Source organism: Bos taurus, chromosome 17 (genome assembly GCF_002263795.3).
Source record: "Bos taurus isolate L1 Dominette 01449 registration number 42190680 breed Hereford chromosome 17, ARS-UCD2.0, whole genome shotgun sequence".
Classification (NCBI taxonomy): Eukaryota; Metazoa; Chordata; class Mammalia; order Artiodactyla; family Bovidae; genus Bos; species Bos taurus.
In genome coordinates this window covers 28,802,993-28,830,181 of record NC_037344.1, presented here as the reverse complement: position 1 = coordinate 28,830,181, position 27,189 = coordinate 28,802,993, and the positions used below count along the sequence as shown (strand labels likewise).

At 37.3% G+C, this 27,189-nt stretch overlaps 1 protein-coding gene across 7 annotated transcripts in view; it reads right to left on the bottom strand.

Annotated features, from left to right (window-relative positions):
* SCLT1 (sodium channel and clathrin linker 1) overlaps positions 1–27,189 on the bottom strand; it is a 238,407-nt gene that overhangs the window by 114,426 nt on the left and 96,792 nt on the right. For all 7 annotated transcript variants that reach the window (XR_009491020.1, XR_009491017.1, XR_009491018.1 and 4 more), the window contains 2 exons: positions 24,845–24,915; positions 3,930–4,020 (listed from right to left, as the gene is read on the bottom strand). Coding sequence is in view for 3 of the 7 variants with exons in the window: in XM_010813763.4 (XP_010812065.2) it covers positions 3,930–4,020; positions 24,845–24,915 (162 nt within the window). In the remaining 4 variants the exon portion in view is untranslated. The remainder of the gene's footprint in view (positions 1–3,929; positions 4,021–24,844; positions 24,916–27,189) is intronic.

The following is a 27,189-nucleotide window of genomic DNA, read 5'->3' as shown; positions in this document are numbered from 1 at the left end:
TGTCATCCCCTTCTCCTCCTGCCTTCAGTCTTTCCCAGCCTCAGGGTCTTTTCCAACGAGTCAGTTCTTCGCATCAGGTGGCCAAAGTGTTGGAGTTTCAGCTTCAGCCTCAGTCCTTCCAATGAGTATTCAGGACTGATTGCCTTTAGGATTGACTGGTTTGATTTCCTTGCTGGCCAAGGGACTTCAAGAGTCTTTTCCAACACCACAGTTCAAAAGCGAAGCAATCCTACTTTGGGAACAGAGCATGCATATACTAAAAAAGGGGAAGAGAAAAAGAAAGTGAAAGTAAAAGTCGCTCAGTCATGTCCGACTCTTTGTGACCCCATGGACTGTAGTCCATGGAATTCTCCAGGCCAGAATCCTGGAGTGGGTAGCCGTTACCTTCTCCAGAGGATCTTCCCAACCCAGAAATCGAACCTAGGTCTCCCGCATTGCAGGCTGATTCTTTACCAGCTGAGCTATCAGGGAAGAGAACCTATCAATTCTGTATAGGTAAAACAATAATCAAATCAGAAATTGTATATGGATTTTTACCACTATTCCAACTATTTCTCTATAGTACAAGTCTAACAAAACAAGACAGTGATTTGTAGGCAGATAATCTGCCCTTAGAGTATGTTCTCTTAACCAAGTTATACTGCATTCCATTATAATCATAAACAGAGATTCTTGAAATAGTGAGGCATCAAAATTAATAGGCTTTATTTGTACCATCTTTATAAAAATTTCCTGTTCATCCTTTCCTATCTTTTGGTGTGTTCTTCTATTGGCTTTGTTTTGCCCTCAGCTTTGAAGTACAGTTCTACTGGACACAGAATTCTTAACGAGCACTTTTTTCCTTCAGTACTTCAAGTGTACCACTCCAGTGTTTTTTGCTTTCACAGTTTCTTGATGACAGGTCCGCCTATCTCTGTTGATTTCATTTTTCTGTTGCTGCTTTCAAGTTTTCTAACTGGCTGTCAGTTTTGTCCTGATGTGTTTAAAGTGATTTTCTTAGTGTTTATCTTACTAAGGGCTCACTGAGATTCTTGAATCTGCTAATATTTTCTACCAAATTTTGGAAGTTTTCAGATATTTCTTTAAACAGCTTTTCTGCCCCCTACTTCGGCAACTCCAATTACACTTCTCTTGGCTTACTTCATGTCCCACAGATCTGAGGTCCTGTTCATTTTTCTTCCATCTTTTAAACTCTGTTCTTTGAACAGGAACATTTCTACTCATCTATCTTAAAGTTCATTGATTACTTCTTCTGCTTGTTCTAATTTTTATTGTTGTTGTTTGGTCGCTCAGTCGTGTCTGACTCTCTGACCCCACAGACTGTAGCTTGCCAGGCTTCCCTGTCTTTTACTATCTCCTGGAGTTTGCTCAAACTCATGTCCACTGAGTTGATGATGCCATCCAACCATCTCATCCTCTGTCATCCCCTTCTACTCTTGCACTCAATCTTTCCCAGAATCAGGGTCTTTTCCAATGAGTTGGCTCTTCGTGTCAGATAGCCAAAGTATTGGAGCTTCAGCTTCAGCATTAGTCCTTCCAATGAACATTCAGGATTAACTGGTTTCATCTCATTGCTGTCCAAGGGATTCTCAAGAGTTTTCTCCAGCATCCCAGTTCAAAAGCATCAATTTTGAGCCCATCTAATAAAATCTTTATTTGGGTTGCTGTACTTTTAAAATCTAGAATTTCTATTTTTAAAATTATTTTGTAGTTCTCAATTAAAAACTCTTTATTTTTCCCACTGAAATCTTATTTTACTCTAATTTAAAAATATTTTCTTTAACTATTTGAACATATTATAACAGCTTATTTGAAGCCTTTGCTTGCTAAATCCAAAAGCCAAACCCAAACTCAGTGAAAAGTGATAAGTTTCTATCAACTTCTTCTTCTTCCCTCTCCCCCTACCAATTATACTTTAGTATCTAGTAAGTTTTGATTGAAAACTGGATAATAAAGATAATCCATCACAGTTTCTCTAGATTCTATTTTGTTCTTTCAAGGATTATTAACTATTGTTCAGTTTAGGCAATTACCTTACCTAGATTCACACTCTGAGGTGGTTCCCCTACAGTGTGCAGCAGCTGCCATCTGTGATTTCATTATTATTTTTTTTTTTTCCACTGTTGCTTTTCTAGCTGGGCTCCCTGGGAACTAGCTGTGCCCGCATAATTTGAGGATCAATCAATTTTTGAGCAGAGGGAGGGCTCATCCTCTTTGTGGATTCATTGCTCTTACAGATTCCCTGGTAATTTCCAGCTGCTCTGCTGGCTTTGGGCTCTGCCCACTGATACTTCAAATATGAGTGCTTCAGCATTCAGCTGCTCAAGCTGCACACATCTTGGGAATGAACTCAGGTATAAAAAGCATCAAACCTAAACATCTAGTTTCATATGGCTATATCTTTCAAGAGTAGATGCCTCTCTCAGGTCTCTGCCTAGTTTTTCACTGGGTTTCCTGGGACCCTCTCCCAACTCCCACATGCATAACTTGACCATCAGCCACAGATTTGGTCAGTGTTTACATTAAGGATTTGAATCTCAATTGTGTGTGTGTGTGTGTGTGTGTGTGTGGTGTTCTCTTGCTGCCAGTATGTCTTCTTTACCTTCAACTACTTTTCTAGCCCTAAACTTTGATCTTGAGCACTATTATAGTGTTAGTCTCTCAGTCGTTTCCAACTCTTTGTGACCCCATGGACTGTAGCCCGCCAGGCTCCTCTGTCCATGGGATTCTCCAGGCAAGAATATTGGAGTGGGTTGCCATTTTCTTCTCCACGAGCACTACTATAGGAGCCTATAAAGCTTTTGCTTGCTGAAGCCATAGCTGCAGGGATTAAGGAGAACTCTGAGGCCAGAAAGTTAAAAACTCATGATTCTTATCTCTTTTGGTGACTGTTTTTGGGAGTGCTGCAGTGTTTCAAAAAACCCAATTTTTATAACTATTATCTATGAGAAGGTTTGCGTAAGCTTTTCACAAATCTACCGTTAATGGAAATCTATAACCAACTTTCACATATTAGGAAATAAGGCTTAGAGAAGTTACATAGCTAATAAGCACCAGAGTTAGAGTTTTAATTATTCAGTTCAGTTCAGTTGCTCAGTCGTGTCCGACTCTTTGCGACCCCATGAATCTCAGCATGCCAGGCCTCCCTGTCCATCACCAACTCCCGCAGTTCACCCAGACTCACGTCCATCGAGTCAGTGATACCATCCAGCCATCTCATCCTGTGTCGTCCTCTTCTCCTCCTGCCCCCAACCCCTCCCAGCATCAGAGTCTTTTCCAATGAGTCAACTCTTCGCATGAGGTGGCCAAAGAACTGGAGTTTCAGCTTTAGCATCATTCCTTCCAAAGAAATTCCAGGGCTGATCTCCTTCAGAATGGACTGATTGGATCTCCTTGCAGTCCAAGGGACTCTCAAGAGTCTTCTCCAACACAACAGTTCAAAAGCATCAATTCTTCGGCACTCAGCTTTCTTCACAGTCCAACTCTCACCTGACCTCTCCATGACACCTTCTCTATTAAAATCTTCTCTCTGTAAAACTTCTCTATTACACATAAAAAGAACCAGTCTTTTATGCCAATAAATAACACAAAACGTGGTATTAAACAAAAGGTAGTATTAAATACCTCTTTTCCATCTACATCTAACCAGTTAACCTAAACTGGATCTTACATTAACATGCACTTCAGCAACAATGTGTTAAGGGATGATTATGATATCATGTTTATTAACAAGGTATAGTGAATAGAAATAAAAAGTTATTTCCAGTGTTATAACAGTTTCTTAATTTCATATTCAGAGGACAATAACATGATTAATTCATTTTCCAGCAATCCTCTTTAACACCTAATCCAAAACAGATCGACAATAAAATACACAGAAAACAAAGCTACAGGCATCATACCAAGTTGTTTTAGAAAAAGGAACATACCTTCTTCTGCATCTGTCCTTGAAGGTCTTCAGTCACTTTAGTTAACTCTTCCACTTTTGCTGCTGCAACTCTCAGATCTAACTTGGCTTGCCTAAAATACAAAGTAAATTAACAAATACTGTTTTCATAGACAATAAAAATTTTTTAAATTAGAAAAGAAACCTAAATTTGGTAAAATCAGTACTAACCACAATACATCTAAAAATAAATCTAAGAGACAAATATTGAAAGATTCTTTTATTAGTATTGAAAGACCTCTCTATGTGGGAGAGAGTGAAGAAAAAATAGAGCTGAAAGGATGAGTTCAAAGTGGAAGTCATTAATACTTTAATCGGATAAATTACATTTTATACTCAAATAATTCAACAGATTTCATGAAGAACTTTATCATCTTGATAAATTATAAGAATGTCAGTGCATTATGTAGACTACAGCTATGTCTATAATTTCCTGAACAAAGAGAAATATTGCTTATTGGCCTTTCTATGAAAATGAACCCAAGTTTCAACACCTTGATCATTCCTTACACACTAGAAGTAGAACAACCTCTTAATATAATGGACTGAAACATGTCTCAAGATAGTCTAATATTACTTTCTTTACCAAGGACAAAAAGGACAAGTTTCTGAATGTTTTAGCAGAATCAAATTAGTTTTAATATCTTCTTGACTCCCCACAAAAAAAGATTTTAGAATACTACTACTAAAACAAAACAAAAAAAGATTTTAAAATTAAACACTAAGTGGAAATACAGAACATGTGGATTATGGGGGAAAACATACATTTTTAGGAAGGAAGGTATTTTAGTGTAGGAACTGCCGATATTTATTTCTTAATTATATTTTATGTATGTATTATAAATACAAAGCATACCAGCGCTATTGAATCCAAAGAAATTATTTTATGCAAAACTCACAATAAACGTTAATTCATTACTTTTGACTTTAACAATATCTATAATTACATAATTAATTAGCATAAAACAACAGGAAATAAAAATCTAATAATACCTAAAATGTTTCAGGTAGTTATTAGGTTCCAGGATCTGCCTTAAATGTTCTGTGGATATTGTCTCACTTAACAATAACTGTGAATAAGTCCTATTTTTATATCAAACTGAAGTCAAGCCAGTATGCTGACGGGTTTGCCAACCTGCCTACGGATTCAAAAATAAGTAATGAAATAGGTAAAGAGTCCTCTAAGATATTTGTTGTTATTCAGTTGCTAAGTCGAGTCCAACTCTTTGCAACCCCATAGACTGCAGCATGCCAGGCTTCCTTGTCCATCACTATCTCTGAGTTTGCTCAAACTCACGTCCATTGAGTCAGTAATGGTGTCCAACCATCTCATCCTCTGTCATCCCCTTCTGGTGCTCCCAATTTTTTCCAGCATTAAGGTCTTTTGCAGTGAGTTGGCTCTGTGATATACTGTTACCAAAAAATGGTACCAATAATGTTTCATAAGATTAAGCACTTATGAATAAGCTTTGTTTTAAATGAACCCAGTTTATAAAACGGAGAAGGCAATGGCAACCCACTCCAGTACTCTTGCCTGGAAAATCCCATGGATGGAGGAGCCTGGTAGGCTGCAGTCCATGGGGTCGGTAAGAGTCGGACGCGACTGAGCGACTTCACTTTCACTTTTCACTTTCATGCATTGGAGAAGGAAATGGCAACCCACTCCAGTGTTCTTGTCTGGAGAATCCCAGGGACAGGGGAGCCTGGTGGGCTGCCATCTCTGGGGTCGCACAGAGTCGGACACGACTGAAGTGACTTAGCACCAGCAGCAGTTTATAAAAATCTGACTTCATTAGCCATAAAATAAATTTTTTCTACACAAACATTCACCAAATAACAAAACAAAAACAACTTCAAGACCACCTTACGCTAATGCACGTAAAATGTGAACTAAGAGACGATGTCAGGAGAGCATCTACTATATGAATCAATCAACAAATCTACCAGTTATAAAAGTCTATATATTTTAAAAAGGAAAACTTCAGGAGTAAGATTTTATATAGTAATGATAAAATTGAGTAACCTCTGAACAAGCATAGCACCCACTCTGATTTGGCTTTCTTGCCCTCAGAAGAGGGATAATAATGCTTATTCTACCTATGCCATGAGATTGGTGAACAGGTCAAAATAGGTAATGTACATTAAAGTGCACTGTAAAGTATAAACAAATGGAAGGTCAGAGCATGATTAAAGAAAAAAAATGTGTTAGAGATACAGTGGGAATGAGGTGCAATATGGAGTACCTGCGAGTCAGGAACCCAATTCTGTGAGCAATCAATGCTGTAGCTTACTTCAGTTCACTTGACCACAAGAGTTTCTCAGCAGTCTCATGTCCCACAACGGCGAGGTGGATTAGATAATTTTCCAAAACCAAGACTCTGTACTAGATGGTTTCCTGATTTCTAATCTGCCTACTGATTCTACTTCTAAATGGCATCTCAGCTGTGTATTCCATTTCTACTTCCATGGCCCAATCACTGGCCTCATCATTATTTCTCAGGACTATCCCAATAGATTACAAACTGATCTCCTGACTTCTGGTCTCCTCTTTAATGAACCCTACCTGCCCCACACCCCCCCCCCCAAAGTTATCTGATGATAAAAATTCTTGTATAATAATGATTTCTGGATTCCTCACTTCTTTGGGCATATAATCAATACTCCTCAGCATGGCTTATAGTTAGTCACCATCTGGCCTCAAAAGAGTCTCATCTCTTGTTAGTTCCTCTCATGTGATCTATGTTCCTAGTATAACAGACTACTAACTCCATGTTTCTTTTAACACAGCCTTGTCTATTTTTCCACATTTGACTTGAGTAGACTTCTTTTGCTTTTACTGATAAATTCCTTAACAACTTTCAAGACTTAGCTCAAAAGTCTCCTCATTTCAAGTCTTCTCTAACTTCTAGGCAAAAGTCTCTAGAATGTCAGCTCTTATAATTCATAATACTTTACACACTGTTAACAGATACTCCTCTCATGGAACTGTGAGTTTATGGGAAAAAATATGGAATGTAAGATCATTAGAAGCAAGGCTCATATTTTATTAGTTTTAAAATCCTCATGGATAGCACACTGCCTGGCATGTGGCAGACAAGTAAATGGATCATAAATAAATCAAAGAGGGCACAAAAGGAAAGGAGACAGAGGGTCACAGGTACCAGTCTGTCTTGATATTTTACTCAGATCTTGAAGGTCCAATTTTTTATTCATGTGTGGAAATCCTAAAAGAATAATTTTGTGAGCAATTCTTCAAAATGTATCTTATTTGAAACAGAGCCTTTCATTTGAAACAGAATCTCTTAAGTTATATTCCCTAAAACATACAAACAGCTATTATGCTTTTTGAGGAAAATATACAGTAAGTTATATATACTTATTTATTCCTACACTGTTCTACAAGACAGAAATGAAATAGATAGCTCTTTATATCTACTTCTGACATGAAATACTGAAAAATATTCTAGAACTAAAGTCATAAGATCTATCCTTTACACTTGACTCTCAGCACAGGAGACTGTGAAAACTGAGCCAACGACTTCTCTAAGGTTCAGAACTGAGGCCGTAAAATAAAGATAAAAACAATTTTCCTGCATAACTCACAGAAATATCATAAAGTTCAAATAAGGCAAGGCCTATTAAAGTACTTTATAAACTTTACTGTCAGTACAGTGCAGTCGCTTAGTCATGTCCGACTCTTTGTGACCCCATGGACTGCAGCACGCCAGGCTTCCCTGTCCATCACCAACTCCCAGAGCTTGCTCAAATTCATATTCATTGAGTCCGTGATACCATCCCACCATCATCCTCTGTAATCCCCCTCCCTTCCTGCCTTCAATCTTTCCCAGCATCAGGGTCTTTTCCAATGAGTCAGTTCTTTGCAACCAGTGGCCAAAGTACTGGAGTTTTAGCAGTTTATACAAATGTAAGCTATCATCATAATCTTGCCTCTTTTTAGATTTTGAGTTGTCAGGAATGGTGTGGTACTGCATTAATTTATAGCTGGTTTGCAAAAGCTTGAGGGATGCCTGAATGTCTGGCTTTGCCTCTGGGCCAAAAAGTGAAAAGTGGGATTTACGGTGTGCTGCTTAAAGTCTGAATCTCCTCTGGTAACCCTCAAACACGATCTGTTCACTGATGGCTTTCACCTGGTATAACTGGTTAGGCAGCCGGACTGGACTACGTGATCAGAGGGGCAAAGGAAAAAAAAAAAAAAAAAAAACAACACAAACCTAGAACTTCTCTGAGTTTTCCTGAAGCCAAGATTCACTGTATAACATCTTGGTGGGTCAACCTGGAGACAAAGCATACCTGTGTGTGCAGGAAGACCATACAGCATTTGGGTCTGGATGTCACTTGGGCCTCCTAAGCTTCCCCTGTGCTCTTTTACTTATTATCACACAATATCCTTAGCCTTTAAATAGAAGCTTATGTGCCTAAGCTCTGTGGAGTCTTAGGAGTCACTTCAAATATTCAAACTTGTGAAATCTTTAGTTTCAACAAAAATAATTCTAATTTTATTTTATGAAGGAGCTTTAATAACTAGTTATACTATTTTACATTCAAATGTTTTAGATACACAAAGAAAAGTGAAAGTGCTACTCAGTTGTGTCTGACTCGTTGCGACCCCATGGACTGTAGCCTGCCAGGCTCCTCTGTTTATGGAATTCTCCAGGCAAGAATACTGGAGTGGGTAGCAATCTCGTTCTCCAGGGGATCTTCCCCACCCTGGAATCGAACTCAGGTCTCCCGCACTGCAGGCAGATTCTTTACTGTTTGAGCCACAAGGGAAGCTTGTACATCCTTTTATAAAGGTCAAAACAAGTTTTCATTTAAAAAAAACTGATAAATAAATAAAATAGTTACATTTTATTTTTGCTAAAAGGAATATTTTTAAAAGCACATTACTTTTAGGTATGCTTCTTTGTCAAGCAATTTAAAATTTCTGAGATTTTTCTTTAATATGATTTTCATCACTCATTAAAGAAGTTTGATCTTAAAAAGCAAAGCTTTGCTCTGTTAAGCAAAGTATAACCAAATATAAAACATATGATTTACCTCAATGTAGTTTATATAAGTATACACTTAAATTATAGCATTAACTTGGACAGAAATTAAATGTTTTAATTATAAATATCTTTAAGATTTAAATCCATTTTAAGAAGAGTTTTTATCTGTCTTTTTCAGGCTCATGTCAAGAGAATTATAGAAATGTGTACAGTATTTGTTTCACACAATGAGAAGTGATAACATTCTGAGGAAAAAGAAAAAAATGCATTACTTTAGCAAGTTCATCTGCAATTATCTGTAAAATAAAGCCAATCACTTATGCTTAAAAATTAGAAAATCCCCAATTTTAGACAAAGTTCTGAATTTCTAAGATCACTTCTGATTTTAGAAAACTGACTACAAGTAGCAAAACTGGAAAAAGTTTAACTTTTCTCTTTTAATCTTTAGTAGCAGTCTAATGATTAAAAGTTTTCAAAGGACAGAAGACTACAAAGAAAGCAACAGATATTAATAATCTGTGGACTGAGTTATCAAAGCCTTAAAACAGAGGCTACTCAGTCTTGAAAACAGTTCATTTGTACATAATTTTTTACATAATTCAAAATTATATATAATTCAAAGTAGTTCAAAGTCCCGATTTCTATGTTGAAATGTAATTTTCCATCAAACCAGTGAGACACGACTGAGTGACGAACACTTTTACTTTTCAGTAGTAGTTCTCCATACTTTCTTCGTATGAAAGCAAGCACTCTGTACCTACATTACATACAGCCTCTGAGTCTTATTCATTCAGAATGTCAGAGTGGTACTTGCTCATCTCTGTTTTTCAGAATCTCTACAGATAATTCTGATACACAGCTATGGCCTTAGATTTTACTGAATAACTGCACAATCAGTATGTTTACCATTACAAAGAAACTGTAAACAATTATTTCAAATACAGTTTTAGGTTTATACGACTTTGAGTACCACTGACAAAGTGTATAACATATTAATTCACTTTCTATTATTAACCAGGCTTATGCAATGGGCATACTCAAAAAATGTTTATCAAGTACCTGTGACATCTAGAACACAGAAGGTGTTCTTTAAGGTAATACAAACACACAAAGATAGGTTAGATACAGTAATCTTTAGGAGGGCCACAAAGCACACTTTAAGCATCACAGAAGACTGAAGTATTATGATTCAGAGTAGGTAGTACATTTGCATTTAGTTTCAGTTCAGTTCAGTTGCTCAGTCGTGTCCGACTCTTTGCGACCCCATGAATCACAGCACACCAGGCCTCCCTGTCCATCACCAACTCCCGGAGTTCATTCAGACTCACGTCCATCGAGTCAGTGATGCCATCCAGCCATCTCATCCTCTGGCGTCCCCTTCTCCTCCCGCCCCCAATCCCTCCCAGCATCAGAGTCTTTTTCAATGAGTCAATTCTTCGAATGAGGTGGCCAAAGTACTGGAGTTTCAGCTTTAGCATCATTCCTTCCAAAGAAATCCCAGGGCTGATCTCCTTCAGAATGGACTGGTTGGATCTCCTTGCAGTCCAAGGGACTCTCAAGAGTCTTCTCCAACACCACAGTTCAAAAGCATCAAGTCTTCGGCACTCAGCCTTCGTCAGTCCAACTCTCACATCCATACATGACCACAGGAAAAACCATAGCCTTGACTAGACAAATTTGTTGGCAAAGTAATGTCTCTGCTTTTGAATATGCTATCTAGGTTGGTCATAACTTTCCTTCCAAGGAGTAAGCGTCTTTTAATTTCATGGCTGCAGTCACCATCTGCAGTGATTTTGGAGCCCAGAAAAATAAAGTCTGACACTTTTTCCCCATCTATTTCCCATGAAGTGATGGGACCGGATGCCATGATCTTCGTTTTCTGAATGTTGAGCTTTAAGCCAACTTTTTCACTCTCCACTTTCACTTTCATCAAGAGGCTTTTGAGTTCCTCTTCACTTTCTGCCATAAGGGTGGTGTCATCTGCGTATCTGAGGTTATTGATATTTCTCCCGGCAATCTTGATTCCAGCTTGTGCTTCTTCCAGCCCAGCATTTCTCATGATATACTCTGCATGTAAGTTAAATAAGCAGGGTGACAATATACAGCCTTGACGTACTCCTTTTCCCATTTGGAACCAGTCTGTTGTTCCATGTCCAGTTCTAACTGTTGCTTCCTGACCTGCATACAAATTTCTCAAGAGGCAGGTCAGGTGGTCTTGTATTCCCATCTCTTTCAGAATTTTCCACAGTTTATTGTGATCCACACAGTCAAAGGCTTTGGCATAGTCAATAAAGCAGAAATAGATGTTTTTCTGGAACTCTCTTGCTTTTTCCACGTGGGAGGTATTGAAAGTAAGAATTGGCAGAGGCCGAACAGTAAATCTCACAAGCAGAGATCCCACAAGAGTAAATTTACTCACAAGAGTAAATCTAAAAAGAGCTTCAGGAAGGAACAAATAAGTTCAAGCATAAAGGTAGGCAGGTGTAGAGCTTATTTAGGGAAGAAGGGAAGGAAGACTGAAAAAGGCAACAGGGGCTACAACGTAAATGACCTTAATTGACAAGTTAGGCAATCTGTATTAATTTAAGGGCAATGGAGAGCTACTCAAATATAATGAGATCAGAGCTACACTTCAGGAATTTGAATAAAAGGCAGGGAATGTCTACATGAGTGATGGTAACGATAAGCAAGCAGTTCCACTGGGAGAGATGGCATAGATTTTACAGAGACAGAATTTAAGGGATTCTATCCATTCACTCTTTGAACAAATATTTATTGAATGTTTATAATACGCCTTGCACTATGAATATAATCTGGACATGTTGAGTTTCACATGTTTGTGGCTCATTCAGCTTTTGTTTATTTTTAGCCATTTCAGGATTCCTATGCTTATTTTTATTGAGCACCAACCCAAACTACTCCCTGATAGCTCAGTTGGTAAAGAATCCACCTGTAATGTAGGAGACCCCGGTTCGATTCCTGGGTCAGGAAGATTCTCTGGTGAAGGGACAGGCTACCTACTTCAGTGTTCTTGGGCTTTCCCTGTGGCTCAGCTGGTAAAGAATCCACCTATAATGTGGGAGACCTGGGTTCCATCCCTGGGCTGGGAAGATCCCCTGGAGAAGTGAAAGGCTACCCACTCCAGTATTCTGGCCTAGAGAATCACTGTATAGTACATGAGTCACAAAGAGTCGGACATGACTGAGCAACTTTCATTTTCACCGGAACTACACTAAGTTGTCAGCACTGCTGATGCAGTGGCAAACAAGGGACAAAAAGCCTCATACAGTTTATATTGCTTTAGGGGGAGACAGACAACAAATATGTAAACAAATAAATGAGATAATTTCAGAATGTGATAATGCCATGAAGCAAATGATATATAACAATGGGAGAGAGACTTGGATCATCAGTGACAACCTATCTATAAAGAAGGAATATTTGAGCTAAGCAAGACAATGGGGCTGATTTAAGAAAATCTAAGGTGAAAGTTGGAGAAGGAAATGGCAACCCACTCCAGGATTCCTGTCTGGAAAATCCTATGGCCAGAGGAGCCTAGTGGGCTACAGTCCACGGGGTTGCAAGGAATCAGACATGACGGAGCACACATGCACGCACACAAGGTGAAGAAATTACAGGCAGCGAGAATTAATAATAAATGCAAAGCGTATGAGAAAGGTACTTAATAAAGAACAATTAACTGGGATGCATCATAGAGAGAAAAGTGTAAGATGAAGATAGAGAGGAAGGCAGAGACATCAGATAATATAAATGCCTCTGGGCAAGGAAAGAATTTTGGAATTTGTTCCAACTGCAATGAAATCCACTGAGTGTTATATGCAAGTGAGTGATGTGATTTGCTTTATGCTCTGAGATTTTTTGGGTCGGTGTGTGGAGAATAAATAACAGTGGGGTAAGAGAGAAAGCAGGGAAAACAGAGAGGAGGCAAAGACGAGAGAGAGTGATGGCTTGGGGTAGCAATGACAGCGGTGATGACTGGACTGTCATCACCTGGATCAGTGCAAACATGACTTGGGTATGAGGGTAAAGCAAAAGAGCAGAACCAAGCAAGATTCACTGGTCTGAAGATAGTACCAGTTACTAAGATGGGGAAGATTGCCCTCCTCACATCAATCACAGCAATTCTACGTTTATCAATATATTAGGGTTTTGTGTTCAAGATTTTTTAACTAAAAATAGTTTAAAAACCACTGCCCTGGTATTAAATACAGAGCTCAACAAAGTGATCAAGACCAGAGTACACATGTGGGAAACACTGTCATTGAGATGAAAGTTTAAGTTGGGTAGGGTAAAGGCGATCATCCAAGGAGAGGGTGGGGCAGGGAAACTATGTAACATGGCCAGAAATTTAAGACATTTCTACTTTTAGCAGGTAGGATGGAAATGGGAAAAGCAAAAAAAAAAAAAAGGAAACAGTGACAAAAGTCACAGAAGAAATCAGGACACAAACAAAAAAGACCTAGAAGAAAAATTTTCAAGGACATAAAAATCATCAGTTGAAAAGAATCAATAACCAAGGAGAAAGAAGGATTTTGTTTTAAGGCAAAAAAGGTATCAGTCAACTTGAGGAGGAGAATAGAGATAGGGGGCAAATCCAAATTGAAAGAAATTCTAAGAAACAACTATAGCAAATACAGGTTTTTCCTCCAAGCAATTTCAAAGAATGGGAAGCAGAAAATACAGTTATCTGAGGAATCATCAGGGGAGGTATGTATACAAACCTGAGGTCTTAGAAGAAACTATAGGAGACTAAGATTTGTAAAAAGAGTGACTATAACTGATGGAACAACATACAAGAAGAAACAAGTTTAGGGCTGTACAGCTGGCAAGACACGGGGATATAACAATAGAAAGGAGGGGAAAAGAAAGGAACGCTTTATCTAGTTCCTAGAAATTAACAGCAACAACAACAAAGGAAAGGCTGATTTCCAGAGCAATGGAGAGAAGTTTTTTCTATTGCAGAGATTAAGAAATTAGAAGACTGGAATTGACATGTACACACTATTACATATAAAATAAATAATAAGAACCTAGTGTACAGCACAGGGAACTCTACTCAGTACTCTAATATGGGAAAAGAATCTTTAAAAAAGAGAGGATATATGTACATGTATAACTGAAGTCACTTGGCTCTATACCTGAAACTAACACATCATTGCAAATCAAGTGTACTTCAATAGACATTAAAAAAAAACCCCAAAACTAAAGTTCATTCAGTTAAGCAACGTGGCCAAATCAAGAGGAAATTTAAAATAAGAATACTAATCTAAAGCTGTCTGACTTCAATGTCTATGCTCTTTATACTTCACATCACACAGAAGTGTACTTCTGGGTCAGGTATACAAATGTGGAGTGTCTGCAAAATAAAATTATCAATAAAAAATACATTTTGAAATAAACTAGTAATCACCTATTGTAAGAGGCAAAAGTTCCAAACATGAAGTTATGAAATTTCTTTCTGCTGTTGACTAGTATATTCTAGAAGTAAAGTCTCATATTCTTCTTTATGCCCGAAAGTTTAAATGATAAAGATACAAACATTTTTGAATAAGCGGTAACCCCATAAATAACATTAAAGCAAAATAGGGTGAAGAGATAGGAAACTGACAGCAAAACCCTATTTCTTAAGTTTTCTACTCTCAGAAAAACTAGCTGCCAACGCATAAGAAACTGTCTGGCAATTCTTATGACTAAGCACATCTGCTCAGGGCCATTTCTCACAAAGGATAGTTTCCAAGAGTCACTATGAATCAAAACTAGTGATCGATGAATTCCAGATTTCCATAGCATCTTTATAATAAAAGACACAATATTATTCAAATTGGGACATAAGACATCTGAGAAAAATCTGTTATCTCAGCTAAAATAAAACTATTACCTGGCAGAGGTACATATACAGCAGTCCCCCCTTATCTGCAGGAGACATGTCCCAAGACTCCCAGTGGATGCCTAAAACCGTGGATCCTACTGAAACCGACGTATACCATGTTTTTCTCTATACAACACATAAATCAAAGCTTAAATTGGGCACAATGAGAAATTAATGGCAAAAATTAATAAAAACAATTTTAACAATAATAGAAGTTTTGTGAATGTGGTCTTTCTCTTATTGTACAAATTTAATGCCTTTTTCATCTTAACTAAACACTTATCACAAATTGTGGCTGTAACTTTTGCATTTGGTGCAACAGCAAAATCAGCATGAATTTCTTTTTCCTTCTTCACAATTTCAGGCAGATTTGTTTTTACCATTGGTCTTAGCAACCTCAGTAGAAGCTTTTTTTCTTTATTAAACAGAGAATTTTCCCCATTTCATTAAAGGAAGCACTTTAAGGCTTCTCTTTGGCATATCTGAATTGCCAACATCACTATTCTTGTGCTTTGGGGCATTATTAAGTTAAATAACGGTTATTTAAACACAGGCACTGCAGTAATCCACTAAGTGACAGGATACGGCAGAATACAGTGGACAAAATTATGATTCACAACTGGGCATCACAAAACACGACGGCACGAGATTTCTTCATACAGGACTACTAAGTGGACACATGTTACTGCATGGTTGAGGAATACAAATGTCATTTTCTAAATAATGACAGTCTAAGAAAACAGTTGTGCCCCCAAAGATTGGCGGCAAAATACACAAATAGAAAATCCACATAAATGAGTTTAGCTTTGCCCCTCTGATGAAATGCAATTTAATGAATTAACTGACTTAACGACTCAAAAAGTTGTTTTTTTTTTTTTTTCCTTTTGAGCATCTTGCCAGATGTCTAGCACTGTCTTAGATGATGGTAAGGTAAAAAGGGCTACATAAAGATCCATACTTTTAAGGAGCTTAAAAACTAGCAAAGCGATTAACATGTAAAGAATTAAGTACATTAAAGTGTTAAATATACTGTGACAGATAAATGTGCAGCTTATGGCTGAGGCACACAGGAAGGCACATTTGGTTGTACCTGGGGAGGAAGAAACCATAAGATGCAGAAAGTGATTTCTAGAAGATATGACACTTCTGAACCTTGAAAGCTGAGAAGACATTTATCAGGAAAAGGCATTTTAGGCACCCTGAACAATTTGAGCACAGGGAGGGATTTACGAAATAGCACAGCCTGTTTGGGTAACTGGGAATAGTTCAGGAAACTGAGACGAAGAGCGACAAGGTATAGAGTTAAGTAGCCAGGGGTCAGGTCACAGAAGACTTCATGTCATGTTAAATAATTTCGATCATATCCCATAGGCATTTTGAAGTCATTGAAGGAGACTGACATGATCAGATTTTACTTCTGAAAGATCATTTTGATGACAGTATGAAAAAGGAAGATGGAGAAGAGGTAAGCCAATCTGGAGGTTACTGCAGAAGCTCAGATGAGATGATGGACTGAGCAAAGGCAATAACAACGTAATGATGCAGAAGTGAAGGATCTGAGAGACACTCAGAAGGTAGAGTTGGGACAGAAAAGAATTTAGGATGCCTCCTAATTTTGTGAAGCAGAAACTGAACGGTGCCATTTATAAATACAAAGAGAAGATTCAAGAGATATTAATAACATGCTAAGCTTATTACCTCTGACTTATCTTGGTAGAGATAACCAGGAGACGTTTGAGCTACAAAAATTTAATAAGCTCTTATCTTTAGAGATTATGGAAGCCACAAAAGTGTACATAAGATGAAATAGGTCAAATTTCAACAATTTAGAGGCTTTCACATCATCCATAAACTTAATAAACACTGTTTCTACATTGAGAGCACACATGTAGTACGTAAGTCCTCAATAAATAAAAATAGACTGCTAAGTTACAAATTCTGTATACAAAAACAGTTATCTATGCCTGCTAATGAGATCATTCCTTAATGGCTAAAGTTTTTTTTTAATAAATACTCTGATAATACCTCTCTAATGAAAAGATACTATGAACCCTTACACAAATGCTTTTGAGTCAATCTTTACACTACATACTTTTACAAAGATAATACTGTTGTTCCCAAAAGACACACAAATGAAGTCCTTTCCTTCAAAGACTTCACAAGGCAGATATAAAATCTGAGCACGCATGGCCTGAAAAGTAATTATTTTCATGACTCAGCTGAATATACATTATAAACAAATATATATGACAAAAAAATCACCTACAGAAAAAAATAGCATAAAATCTCAGTTAAAAGGAATAAATGCTCAGTATATCCACAAGAAAAGAACAGTAAAAATATCTGCTGGAATGAATGAGAGAAGTATTCCTGGAGAAGGCAAGCTTAAACCAGATTTAGAAAATTACAAATTTTCTACAAAACAGAATAAAGATCAAATGCAAAAAGGAAGGAACGGAAAGTTCTTCATGAGCAACAGCAAAATGACTATCGTATCTAACTGGAGGGTTGGGAAAGACCAGGTGAATGAACGCTCTTTGAAACTAGGCTGACAAGTTTTGTCTGCTATGATGGGTATCACTAGAAACTCTTGAAAAGAAAAATGATAAAAGATTTAATTATAAGTTCACATGATTCTCATTTTTTTTTGTATCATTAACATCAAACAACAAATTGAAACTAGTAAATTTTCAGTATAAGTATACACTTACACAAAGCTAGTGTTTAAATAGCTTCTAATGTAGTTATTTTTGGCACAGATACACACATACAGGGCATCTCAAAACCTAAATTTTGGTAATATCAATATGCCCATCATTCAGAATCTGTCAAACTTGAAAGCAACATCCTTTTCCCTAAAAGAAGCATCTGCTTATCCTTCTGTTCTTTCAAGCCTGTGGCAGGAAAAGCAAGCATAGTTTTATGTATACAACTCTGAATTGCTTAGTGTTAAGCTATGTAATATTGTCAGTAAATATTATGGCAAAGTTGCTCATGGACAGTTAAACACTTAAGATGTTTTAGGCTTTAGAAAACCAAAACTAGCTTTGTTAATCTGTAATCTCAATTTATAATCTTCAGACTCAGATGCCCAAAAACCAAATAACATAGTTGTCAAAAAACAATATATCCACTCATCATTCTTTAATGATCAACTTTCATTCTTGACTTCCTTACTGCTGTGAATACTGTTCGAGTCAGGTTTAGAAACTCACTAGAGTAGCAATTACAAAATACAAGTTCTAATTTAGCTCCTCTATGAATTTGTTGTGCAACCCCGGAAGACAATTTCTGAGACTTGGGTTCAGTTTGGTTTCTTCTATAAATTCAGGAAGTTGAGCTAAATGATTATTAAGATACCTTTAGTCATAAAATTTCTTGATTCTTCCAATGTCCTTTAGCCCAGTATCAAAAGCCCAGTCTTTTTTTAAAGACTCTATATAGAGAATTAAACTAAAAACTCTATATAGAGAAAATGGGCAGAACATGGTGATATTGGGCTAAAAGGCATTAGAAGAATCATGAAATTTTATGGCTAGAGGTATCTTAATAATCATTTAGCTCAACTTCCTGAATTTATAGAAGAAATCAAACTGAACAATAGTCTCAGAAACTGTCTTGCATTATCATCATATTGGGTTTCCCAATATGGTGGCTCAGATGGTAAAGAATCTGCCTGCAATGCAGGAAACCCAGGTTCAATCCTGGGGTGGGGAAGATCCCTTGGAGAAAGGAATGGCTACCCACTCCAGTATGCTTGCCTGGAGAATTCCATGGACAGTGGAGTCTGGCAGGCTGCAGTCCATGGGGTCGCAAAGACTGAGACACAACTGAGCGACTAACATAACAACAATCATATTATAGTAGGTCTTTATGAACCAATTTCCTTATTCATTTTCCTTCCATAATTTCCACACCCTGATTTATCCTACTGATATCATAAACCTCATATTCTTTTATTCTTTTTTTCTTCCACTCTTCTCTGAACCTTGAATACAGAGTTGAGTTAATCACACTATTCTTTCTGTGACTCCATGATCTGCCCATGACTATTAGCTGTGAAAAATCTGCTCTTATTTTTATTTTCCTGTTCATTTCCAATCTATCTCATTCCCCTTCATTTTGTAGGTTCACATTAAAATATGATCCATCCCTGCTGCTGCTGCTGCTAAGTCGCTTCAGTCGTGTCCAACTCTGTGCGACCCCATAGACGGCAGCCCACAAGGCTTCCCCGTCCCTGGGATTCTCCAGGCAAGAACACTAGAGTGGGTTGCCATTTCCTTCTCCAATGCAGCAAAGTGAAAAGTGAAAGTGAAGTAGCTCAGTCGTGTCCGACTCTAGTGACCCCATGGACTGCAGCCTACCAGGCTCCTCCATCCATGGGATTTTTCAGGCAAGAGTACTGGACTGGGGTGCCATTGCCTTCTCCAGATACATCCCTGGATATATACATATACTGGTAAAATATATATTATTATATGCATGTATGTATTTTTGTGCCATAGATCCATATTTTTACTTTCTCAACATAACCTTGTTTTCTAGCTCTACCCTATGATTCTGTTACTACATCTTTACATGTAAATACATGTTTCTAAATGATGAACAGTATTCCACAGGATGCAATTACCATAATTTACTATCCTTTTCCCTATACTATTTCTGGACATGTTTTTAATTTATTCTTTAATAACAGTACATGCATGCACACATGCACAATATATGCGTGTGTGTATACACACACACACACGTGTATATATATTACACACATACTTTAAAATTATTTTATATATATGAATATGTCATATATAACTAAAACACACATGTCCATAATCTGCACTGTTGTTTAAAACATTGGAAGTGTATATGAATTGCATCATACTGTAATTGTCTTTTACCTTGTTGTTATATTCCACAGTATTAATTTGCATTTTCCTGATTGCTATATTTTTTGAAATGTTTGTTCATATCCCTTGCCCAATAGTGTATGGATTTTTATTTATTTTTATTGATGCTTAGGCAATGTGTGCTCAACACTAATGCAGTGTCAGCTGCACGCTTTGCAAAGTCTTCATTTGACTTATATTAATTTTTATAATGCAAGTTTTACATTTTAACATACTCAAACAAATCAATTTTTACCTTTTTGGCTTGTGCTTAAATTTTGATTAAGAAGTAGTTCCCCAGCAAAATTTATTAAAGGGAGATTTTTTGTTTTGCTTTGTTCTTCTCTAGCACTTATTGCCTCTTAACATACTAAGATATCGTGTTTATTGTCTGCTTCTCCTGTTAGATGTCAGTTCCAGAAAGACAGAGGTCTTTACTGTATTGTACATTGATGTAGCCCATGTGCAGAGGCTGGTACACAGCTGATGCTTATAAATATTTATTCAAAGAATGGATTCACTGTTTTACAGACGTGTGTTAGATCAAGTTGTTAATCACATAAGTCAAATCTTTTATATGAGTTAAATTTTTATCAGATTTAACTTATATTTAACACATAAAGATCGTATCAGTGTTAACTCTTTACTAGCATTATGGATTTGCTCTACCACATCCTGTGTTTCTGTCAGTTTATGCTTTAGTATCTAGTGTTTTTATGATAAAACAATTTTAAAAACATGTTTTTAAAAATGTATATAACAAAAGATTCAATCAAATTGGCCTTTCTTCTAAACATCCTAAATTAGATAAGATTCACCTTAATTTCTTTAGCAGTATTAAAATTTTATTTAATCACTATAAATAATAACAATATCTAACACTAACTATATGTATTTACTGTTCTAAAACTGCTCTAAGTGTAATGTCTGATGGATAGGTAGCCTATAAAAAGGCTACTAAATATTCTATTAAATATGAAAAAGGAGTAAAAGTAGAAAGTGAATTTAAGAATTTAATAAATACAGCGCATCCATAGTAGTATACTATACAATGTTATGGTTGATAATATTGATATGATATTCATATTATCTATAAGTTAAAAAAAATAGGCTATTAGTGTGTTTACCACTCCCTGGAATGTGAAGTCAAGTGGGCCTTAGAAAGCATCACTACGAACAAAGCTAGTGGAGGTGATAGAATTCCAGTTGAGCTATTCCAAATTCTGAAAGATGATGCTGTGAAAGTGCTGCACTCAATTGTGCCAGCAAATTTAGAAAACTCAGCAGTGGCCACAGGACTGGAAAAGGTCAGTTTTCATTCCAATCCCAAAGAAAGGCAATGCCAAAGAATACTCAAACTACCACACAATTGCACTCATCTCACACGCTAGTAGAGTAATGCTCAAATTCTCCAAGCCTGGCTTCAGCAATAGGTGAACCGTGAACTTCCTGATGTTCAAGCTGGTTTTAGAAAAGGCAGAGGAACCAGAGATCAAATTGCCAACATCCGCTGGATCATGGAAAAAGCAAGAGAGTTCCAGAAAAACATCTATTTCTGCTTTATTGACTATGCCAAAGCCTTTGACTGTGTGGATCACAATAAACTGTGGAAAATTCTGAAAGAGATGGGAATACCAGACCACTTGATCTGCCTCTTGAGAAATTTGTATGCAGGTCAGGAAGCAATAGTTAGAACTGGACATGGAACAACAGACTGGTTCCAAATGGGAAAAGGAGTACGTCAAGGCTGTATATTGTCACCCTGCTTATTTAACTTATATGCAGAGTACATCATGAGAAATGCTGGGCTAGAGGAAACACAAGCTGGAATCAAGATTGCAGGGGGAAATATCAATAACCTCAGATATGCAGATGACACCACCCTTATGGCAGAAAGTGAAGAGGAACTAAAAAGCCTCTTGATGAAAGTGAAAGTGGAGAGTGAAAAAGTTGGCTTAAAGCTCAACATTCAGAAAACGAAGATCATGGCATCTGGTCCCATCACTTTATGGGAAATAGATGAGGAAACAGTGGAAACAGTGTCAGACTTTATTTTTCTGGGCTCCAAAATCACTGCAGATGGTGAGTGCAGCCATGAAATTAAAAGACGCTTACTCCCTGGAAGGAAAGTTATGACCAATCTAGATAGCATATTCAAAAGCAGAGACATTACTTTGCCAACAAAGGTCCGGCTAGTCAAGGCTATGGTTTTTCCTGTGGTCATGTATGGATGTGAGAGTTGGACTGTGAAGAACGCTGAGCGCTGAAGAATTGATGCTTTTGAACTGTGGTGCTGGAGAAGACTCTTGAGAGTCCCTTGGACTGCAAAGAGATCAACCAGTCCATTCTGAAGGAGATCAGCCCTGGGATTTCTTTGGAAGGAATGACGCTAAAGCTGAAACTGCAGTACTTTGGCCACCTCATGCGAAGAGTTGACTCATTGGAAAAGACTCTGAAGCTGGGAGGGATTGGGGGCAAGAGGAGAAGGGGACGACAGAGGATGAGATGGCTGGATGGCATCACTGACTCGATGGACGTGAGTCTGAGTGAACTCCGGGAGTTGGTGATGGACAGGGAGGCCTGGCGTGCTGCGATTCATGGGGTCGCAGAGAGTCGGACACGAATGAGCAACTGATCTGATCTGATCTGACCACTCCCCTTTTTTTTACAAAAATGTTTAAATACACAAACCTAAGTTATACACATAAGAAGTTAATAATCAGATCAGATCAGATCAGTCGCTCAGTCGTGTCTGACTTTTTGCAACCCCATGAATCTCAGCACGCCAGCCCTCCCTGTCCATCACCAACTCCCGGAGTTCACTCACACTCACGTCCATCGAGTCAGTGATGCCATCCAGCCATCTCATCCTCTGGCGTCCCCTTCTCCTCCCGCCCCCAATCCCTCCCAGCATCAGAGTCTTTTCCAATGAGTCAACTCTTCGCATAATAATAGTTACCTCTAAATAATGGAATTATGAGATTTTATTTTCCACTTGAGTTGCATAATAACTTTGTCTGGTCTTTGTCTAAGCTTCTAGGATGGGGCATATAAATCCTTAACTTCCCAAGTAAAGGCAATGTCTTTACTTGAGACTACCCCTGAGTTTATGCTAATGAACTGATCATGGTAGGCCCCTACAGAGTTTTAGTATGGGAGGAGGTCTACTAGAAAGACCAACCATGTAACTACAGAGTTGGATCTCTGAGCCATGTGATACAGGCCCGACCTCCTGACCCTCAGGGAGGGAAGGAGATCTGGAGATTAAGTTCAATCAAGTGATCAATGATTCATTCAATTAGTCATAACACTTAAAATTCAGAAACTGATTCACATAGGATTTTGCTCTTTGATGCAGTCATCATAAATTTCACTTAATTGTAATGTAAACTTGTCTACATTTAATATAAAGCATGCTTAGCACTCAGTTCTGTCCAATTCTTTGTGACCCTTCGCACTGTAGCCCATCAGGCTCCTGTGTCCACATGATTCTCCAGGAAAGAATGCTGGAGTGGGTTGCCATGCCCTCCTCCAGGGGATCTTCCTGACCCAGGGATCAAACTGTGTCTCCTGGATTGCAGGCAGATTCTTCACCTGCTGAGCCATCAGGAAAGCCCAATATAAAGCATATGCACATAATAAAACCTCAGTAAAAACTTAGGACACTGAGGCTCAGGTGAGACTCCTGGTTGGTAAACACACTGATGTCCCAGGAGGGCGAAACACACTGATTCTATTGGGAAAGGACACGAAGCTCTGCTTTTGGGATCTTTCTAGATCTCACCGAAAAGTCTCTTCTTTTAGCTGGTTGTGATTTACGCCCTTTGTAATAAAATTTTAATCACCAGTATGGTGCTTTCCTAAGTTCTCTGAGCCATTTTTGAGAACTATCAACCCTGGGGGTTTAGGGGGAACACCAACATATTTGCATTCAATGATCAGAGAGGTCTGAGTGGCCTGGGGACCCCTGAACTTGTGGTTCGTGTCTGAGTTGAGTGCAGTCACACTGGGGACTGTGCTCTTAACCTATGGAGTCTGTATTAACTTCCTGTCAGAATTTTATTGCAATGTGATGTCTTCATACTATCCAAAGTGCTTTTATAATGGACTTACATTACTTTTATAATTTAAAAAACTTTCATTTTGCAAAAAAAAGAGGAAGATGATCTTGCAATTAAAAAAATCATTACTATTTTAAATTGCAAAATCATTAACTCTGAAAGAAATAAGAATTAAATAAAAGCCCAGAAGTAAAACTGTCTAGGGAGAAAGAAAGTAAATTTACTAAATTAAATTTTAAAAGTTCATGAAGTTAATAAAATAAAAATATAAAGAATGGTATATAAAACTTTGTAAAGTAGGTCTTTAAAAAACCCAATTAATGTATTTGCAGGGCAAAATACATGATGGTAGGAAAAACAAAATAAATAGCAAGGTTCATTTAACAAAGAGTAACAATGTATTTTTTGTAAAATATAAATATACAATTTAAAGATATTTCTATATGACAGCATCATAGTACAGAACCTTATATGACTATACTTCTGAATTTTAAGTATTATGACCAAGGGGAATGAGAAGTGAAAAAAGGTTTATTTTTGGTCATTTGGAGTTTATCCTCTGAAGTCTATTAATGCAATGACTATTGAACCATTGGGTCATAATATATGTATGGTATTAAGCTGAGTGATTTTTAAAAACCCTTTACTATCTGCCTTCTCCTCCTCTCCCCGGTCTCACTTCCCTACTTCGCTACTGCTGTTCACTGGTATTACCTCTAAATAACGTACATGCTTTGAAACTCTTCGGGTCTGCTTATGAGGGAATTCAAAGAAAAATATGTGTAGAAACAAATTTTTAAGAGGACTGATTTTTTTCTATAGACACTGGATTTGCCATCATGGGACATCCTTTCACATATATGTATTATCGTTGCCTCCTGACTGACAGTCTTGATTTCAGTCTCTTCAGACTCAAAAGGCCAGGCATGGGAGAAGTAACTGACAGAAGTTTAAAAGGGAGGGGAAAAAAACCACTCACGGAAAGAACTATGACATCATCACTTCCAATGAAGAAAAGTAATTATTATAACAAAAATTATTTTTGAGAATACCTAAGTTGTTTTCGGAGTTGCTCGATTTCCGCACTTTGTTCAGTTACTGTTGTCAGAAAATGTTGATTAGTCTGCCACAAGAAAAAAAAAATAGAAACATTTAGTGTTAGAACATTTAAAACTCTATGTCAGACTAACTACAGGGTATGTAAGTGAAAAAAATGAACTCCTGATGATGATTAGATTTTTTTAATGATAAAACATAGCCCTAGCCCTCTTTCCTTGCCTTCCCTATTTCAGCAGACAACTGCTTTGTTTCACACCACTTGTATTTACATTTCTGCATCTTCTGATTTTTTCTGGCCTTCTAAGCCTCCTTTGCTCACCTAAAGAGCAAAGTCTTTCTGTGTAGTCTTTTTCTATGTAGACGGCTACAGGTGGTGTAGAATTCATGTCCCCAGCCTGTTCTCTAAGAGCCCAAAAACAATGAATGAAGGCAACTGGTAGGTAAAAATCCCAAATTCCCTTGCTCTATGGTAGAATAACTCTAAGCCTGTTTATAAACTGGCTTCCAGAGTTCATTGCGGGATTAAGTTTCAGTTACCCACAGGGTTAATTTGCTTAACTGATAAAAATCCTTTACTGGCTGCCTTGTTCTCCCTTCCTAGTCTTATTTCTCCTCTCCCCTACTGGTTTTTCCTGGTATTACTGCCCAAATAAATTATATACTTTGGGACGCTTTCCTCAAGGTCTGCTAATGCTAAAGTAAGATATGGAACAGCTTTCCAAGTGTACAAAAACTCTTTTTCCAAGGGAATTATCTTCCATAAGTGCTGGTTTTATCATGATGATACAAATTCCTTATCATTACCATTTGCTATATGCCTTAAAGGCAACATCATATAAATTATTATTACCTTCTAACCGATAGCCTCTTCCCATTTTAACAGATCATTCACACCTCTCTCCAACTAAAGTCCCTGAAGCAGTTTTCACTGAGCTTTTTCCATACTCTACCCAATTTCATGAACTTCATATTTTAAATACACTTTTGTAATATCCCTCTACTTGGGATGTCCTCATTCTGCCAGCATTCAGCACTGCATACCCCATGTGGTCCACTCACTCTTAAGACAAAACTGTTTCCTTTTTGCATTTTGATAAAACTTTATATATACTTTCATAATGCACACTGCAGCACATTTGAGTACTGTATTTAAAGTTTAATATTCCTTGCTACAACATGAGCATATTTTTGAAGACCAGTTCCACTCAGAACTGCCAACATCCTGCACATGATTCAGTACATTCAAAGTACTTGCACCTTTGAGGAATGAATGAATTCCTAATTAAGACATGAAAGAGAGCCTGAGGACTGTATCTTTACCTTGGGAAGTAGACAACTCCAGTACAGAGTTTAATATTTAAATCACAGGCTACAATTTAAGAGACCATCAAGGCATACAGAGAAAGGATAGAATAATGAGAGGTAGGTATATTAAAAAGTTAAGACAGAAAAGTGGATGTGACATAGGGCATAAGCTATGCAAGACATATGATTATATAACTGAAAGGCCGACTCGAAAATGAAATGATTTTGTTCTATGTTATTCCAAAAGATAAAATCATACATCGGTGGGAGGAAATCTGGTAAAAAGATTTTAGCTTTCTAATAATCAGCATTCAAAGGAACAGGCTCTTTGGGGGAAATGATAAGATTTCTTACAAGGAAGGGATATTAAAAGCAGTGACTAGAGAATCATCTAAGCTGAAAAGCATTTAATAGAAGGATGCCTATATCATTTGAGGGACTAGATGATCTTTAATATCGATTCAAATTCTCCTGTGAGGCTATCTCAATGACTCAGCCCAAACTGATTCATGTTTCTGAATTCCTTTATAACGTTTGTAATGTACCATTAATGTTTTACTATAACATATAGTCTTTGAACTGGCATAACTAGTGCTTGTGTTTATGTGAGCACTTTAAAGGTAGATTATGTAGAGTAATTAGTGGAAGTATACATTAGAATTGTGAATTTTAAGAAGCTAGCGTAGCGAACAATCACACATAACCTGATAGCAAGCCTAGTAAGAGCTCAACAATTGCATCTGAATATGGCTTTATGATGTTACATATTTGTGATCACAAAGAAAATTGTGTAATATATTAATAATATAGAATTTGGAGATGCATAAAGGACCCTGAAAGTCTCCCTTTCAATCACCAATTATTTCCAATGTCATTCCTATTCTACCAGTTAGACAGGGGCTCTGTGAACAAATGCACATTTCTCTTCAACTAGAGAACCCGTGACAGTGGAAGGAACTTAGTATGCAATTGACAAATATTTTTGGGTTACTTTATAGAGATGAATAAATCTCAAGAAAAATATGCTTTCAGT